The sequence below is a fragment of the Vigna radiata genome, unplaced genomic scaffold (assembly GCF_000741045.1).
Source record: "Vigna radiata var. radiata cultivar VC1973A unplaced genomic scaffold, Vradiata_ver6 scaffold_253, whole genome shotgun sequence".
In the NCBI taxonomy this organism is placed as follows: domain Eukaryota; kingdom Viridiplantae; phylum Streptophyta; class Magnoliopsida; order Fabales; family Fabaceae; genus Vigna; species Vigna radiata.
The window spans coordinates 145946-150768 of record NW_014544138.1 but is presented as its reverse complement, the minus strand read 5'-3'; the positions used below and the strand labels follow the sequence as shown (position 1 = coordinate 150768).

At 30.7% G+C, this 4823-nt stretch overlaps 1 protein-coding gene across 1 annotated transcript; it reads right to left on the bottom strand.

The window, feature by feature from the left end:
* Positions 1 to 2464: 2464 nt before the first annotated feature.
* LOC106755375 (transcription factor bHLH162) lies at positions 2465 to 3663 on the bottom strand. Its single transcript, XM_014637523.2, has 3 exons — positions 3463 to 3663; positions 2886 to 3245; positions 2465 to 2750 (listed from the first exon to the last, which is right to left on the bottom strand). Exons 1-3 carry the CDS (start codon positions 3595 to 3597, stop codon positions 2607 to 2609), a joined length of 639 nt encoding a protein of 212 aa, XP_014493009.2. The 5' UTR covers positions 3598 to 3663; the 3' UTR covers positions 2465 to 2606.
* Between the last annotated feature and the right edge of the window lie 1160 nt (positions 3664 to 4823).

Below are 4823 nucleotides of genomic sequence, written 5' to 3'. Positions count from 1 at the left end.
AGATTTGGAATATGTTTTTTGTACTAATGAAGGTTGACTTAGTGATAAAAATTGAAAGGAAAAAGGTAAGAGAGAGTGTGCATTCAACTCTCTTCACTAACATTTGGAAGTTATAAGTTATTAGTTTAAAGAGTTTGATAGAAAGAGTGAAAGAGATTTTGAGTTTAATTCTCCCACTAACAAAATAACAATTAATATTTATCGATAAAAAAAATGACAATAACACATAATACATTCTAAAATCTATACAAGGTCATGCTATTTGGGTGTCATTTTCCATGTACACATGCTTGGATAAAATACTTTCTACGTTTCTGATTAGTGTGGGATAATCAAAGTAGAAAAAGCATAGTTATAAAATAATTTCAGGTCTTTATGAAAGACTTCCAAAGCTAAAAGTAGAAAAAATGGCACACAATTATGCAGTTGGAAAAAGTCAAGTCTTTCATCATATATATATATATATATATATATATATATATATATATATATATATATATTAATTTTAACCATAATTGTTTAGCATAAAAATTCTTTAATAAATTACTGTGAGTGTTATTAATGAATAATGAAAAGAAAAGATTACAAAAGAAAGTTAAACCCAAAACATTAAAAAAAAAAATCACATACAAACTAAAATCCTAAAAGATAAAAAAAAATTAAACATGCATATGATATGACATTAACTAAATTTTTTAATATACAATTAAAATCTTAATTAACCAATAATGTTAGTAATGACTCACAAATGATATCTCTCCAATGCATATATAGGGTTTTGCATGGTATGACAGTCACCTATACTTTACATGAATGTATTCTGTTTTAGGACGCATAAAATGTTGTTGATGTACCAAAATAAAATAAACAAAAATAAAACTAATTTTTATTTAGTAGAAATAGTCATTAAATCTCCTAATAATTTGGCAAACATATAACTCAACCAGCAGAAAATAATGTAGTGAATTGAAAATTTTTAAAACATATACATCTCATTGGATGGATTGGTGAAAGATAGAAATTGACAGAAAAAAAAAATTAACTAATAAACGTGACCAATCATACGATAAGAAATAGAGACGAAAAGAAGGGAATATAAAAAATGTTAAATATAAGAATATATAATAACTTGAAAATATAATCTACACATACAGACAGTTTCTCCTCTATTTCTCCCTAGACTATAAATAGAAAATTATAATTAAATAAATAATGAAATAATACACACATCAACAGGTTCTCTTTCTCTGTAACTTTTGACAAAATGGTATTGGAAAAGCTTAAAGAAATTATGACATTTCCATTATAAATATATAATTAAAGGACATAGTGCAAATAGAAGTGTCAGCTCCGTTTTTTATCAGTAACCTAGAGAAATTTCCATCTACCATAGCACAACCCTAGATATTACAAGCATCTAAGCACAAAGAATTTAGATATTTAGAGTATACAATAAAACATAATAGTAATTGGTGTTATATCATCCTAAACCATTTTGTTGAGAAGACTACCTTGAATTACCACAAATTATCTTATTATTTTCCTGTTGTTTCTTGCAAAGAAAGGTTCAAAGGTTTGTTGAAACAAAAGAAAAAAAGAATGTACAGTGTCTGCTGAGTTAATTTAATTTCCTTTCCTATAAGGAAAATAATATTTTAACACCAATTTTTGACATTATTTTGACACTGCACACACGTGTCAAAACGTGGTTGGACGATTTCAAATTAAAAAAACTGAGACAAAGGTATATTTAGAAGAAAAAAACTAAAATTTCTTTTTTAATTTGAAATTGTCCAACCACATTTTGACACGTGTGCAGTGTCAAAATAGTGTCAAAAAATTGGTGTTAATATATCATTTTCCTTCCTATAATTATACTCTTTTAGTTATGATTATAATATGCGAAGTTTTAGCATTTCAAAAATCAATAACAAGAGAAACCAGATATATTTCACAGATGAACTCATCAGGGTTCAGCTGCATCTTCTTCTGTGAACTGTCAGCAATTATATAGTTCCGAAACTTAAAATTTTTATGGTTAAATTTCTCTTATTTGAACCAATTTACTTATTGCCTAGCCAATCTTTCCCTGAATTCCCCAACAATTTTGATTTGTTTATCGATATCAAACAAAACCTCAGTGAGAGAGTTTTTGAAGAAACTTTTGGAATCTGTGATTAGCTTGAATGCAAATGATCTAGACATAGAATATATGTTCTTATGGTTTGAGAACCTGAAATGTGTGTATATATATATTTATACATCCTCCAAAGTAGAGTGCATACACAGCATATCTATAAGATACTTATTGAAGCTGATGAACTTTCCGCCTCTTTATTTATGTTAGGTATCAACTTAATTTGTAGGAATTTTTTTCTTAATTGATGATAAAAATCACAATTAGTACTTTTAAAATTAAGAGAAGGGACAAAAGATCAGGATCTTAATTCAGAATGCAGGTTGCTATTGCTAGTAATAGCTGGTAAACTATACTGTTCCGGTCAAAATCTATTCTAACACAGACCAAAATTCTCTTAAAACTTGTTATATATTAGCTAATGTTATCTTCCTCATATTTTACAAAACTTTTGGTGAATACGTAAGATCTAGAAACCCCAGATATCATCAGTGCCAATATCAAAATCCCACCACTCGTGTTGTGTTTCCACGTCACTGTATGATCCATTTACAAACCTTTTCAACCTCTCACTTACTTTGGCGGCTCCGAATTGAAGAAAAGATTGAGGAATCTGCATAAACCCATCAAGTTTTTTCAAAATTAGAGGAATGAGGTATGATTGTATGTTAAGAAGAACACATCAAACTGATGAATTAATATGAAAACAACATTAAACAACAACAAAAGACGATACATATATACATACCTCAGCATGCACAACATGAAGCACCGAGTCTCCAGCAGTGAGTGAGGAATTGAGACTTCTAACCTCTATGTTCTCTTCATGCAGCATTCGAATGATTTCATAGAATATGAACTGGTTATCCATCCCTGTAGTCAGAACAACTTGTAGGGAGGAACCCACTTCTTGAATCTCAAGTTGTGGAGATTTTGGGAGTGGTGCTGTAGCTAAATTAGCACCGTTATTATTGGAGAAGCAACCACGATATCTTTTCTTAGCACCCTGCAAACTCTCTTTCTTCTCTTGCGCCATCTTCACCTTCGCCTCCAAACTCTTGATGTAGTTGATTGCCTCATCCACTTGATCAGGCAGTGGTAATACTTCCTGCGTCATCACCATCAAAAACCAAATCAATAACACCGTTCAAATCCCAAAAACACCAACCAGTACTAACAAAGCAATTATACGAACAACTGGTGATCAGATAGCAGTGTAAACACATTTTATGGTAACTTTTGTAAACTATAGCCACCCATCTAAGTTTATAATCTCCATGCAAGAAAAAAGTTGGTAAGGAAAGAAAAGAAGGAAGCTTTATAACCTTGGGGTTGTAGCTAGGGAGAAGAGAATTGAGTTTGTTGAAGAGGATCTTCATCTGGTTTCTTCTGTTCTTCTCAACGAGCCTTCTTTCAACCTTGGTTGAAGGGGGTTGAATTCCAAGCTGATCCATTATCATGCAGTTGAATCCTGCAGCAACCTGAGAGTTTAGAAGATAGGAAGATGAATGAAGTGGTGTGCTGATGTGGGTATATATACCTGAAGTAGTTATAGATAGAATACTGAAAGAAAGTTTATGACATTTAAATGTTGAAAACTAATTTTTTAAGCATATAAATTTTTTAAATTCAATTTCACTATGTCTTTATTTACTTTTTTTCTTTTTTTAAAAGTATAAAATTTTATAGCCATTTTATTTTTATATTCTATATCAAATAAACAAAATATGGTATGAAATGAAAAAAAATAATATTTTACATTTATTTGACATTATTTTATTATTTTTTATTTTTTTTTAAAAAAATTATATTTTTATAATCATTTTACTTTTCTATTTTATATCATATGTAAAATTGTATTGACGAGCAATGAAATGGTTAAAGATCGAAAACGTCACTTGGTGATGTAATGTTTTTGAGGCCGCCATGTGAGTCATTTTGTTTTGCTCTGCCGTCCAAATATACACGTGCCTTTATTGTGCACTTTCCTTGTTTCTTTCTCACTTCCATGGTCTGCGTTTCCGCGTAACACTAACAAAATACATTCCTAATTCTTTTCTATTACAGTCATGCCTTTGTTTACATCTCCTGCTATATATATTTTTATTTATTTTTATTAATTTTATCTTCCAGATGTTCAAAAAACTAATTAAAGAATGCTTTAAATTTTGTAAAGGAAAAGTAATTAAAGAATACTTTAAAATATAATATACGTATTATTTTTTTTATTAAGTTTTAAGTTTAAATACTAGTAAAAATCTGGCATTTCACATAACACATTATGTTACAGTTCATCAGAAATCGCAACATAATAGTGCGCGGTGACATTTTTGAAAATAATTCGAACTTTTAGGTCGCGGTTCAGAGGGAAACCGCGGCCTATACCCAAGTCAACTTTCTGCCTTCTGAGAATCGCGGCCTATTCCTCCTGCTACCTTCTGACATTCTCCATCAATCAGCTCTTGCAATAAATTAGCAGAGGAATATGCCGCGATTCTCTAAACAACGACGACCTATTCCCTTGCCAATTTATTGCAGGTGCTAGCAACGTGGGGAATATCAGAAGGTAGCAGGGGGAATAGGCTACGGTTGCTCTGAGAACCGCGACCTATTCCCCCTGCTACCTTCTGACATTCCCCATCAGTCAACTCTTGGAATAAATTTGCAGAGGAATAGGTCGCGGTTC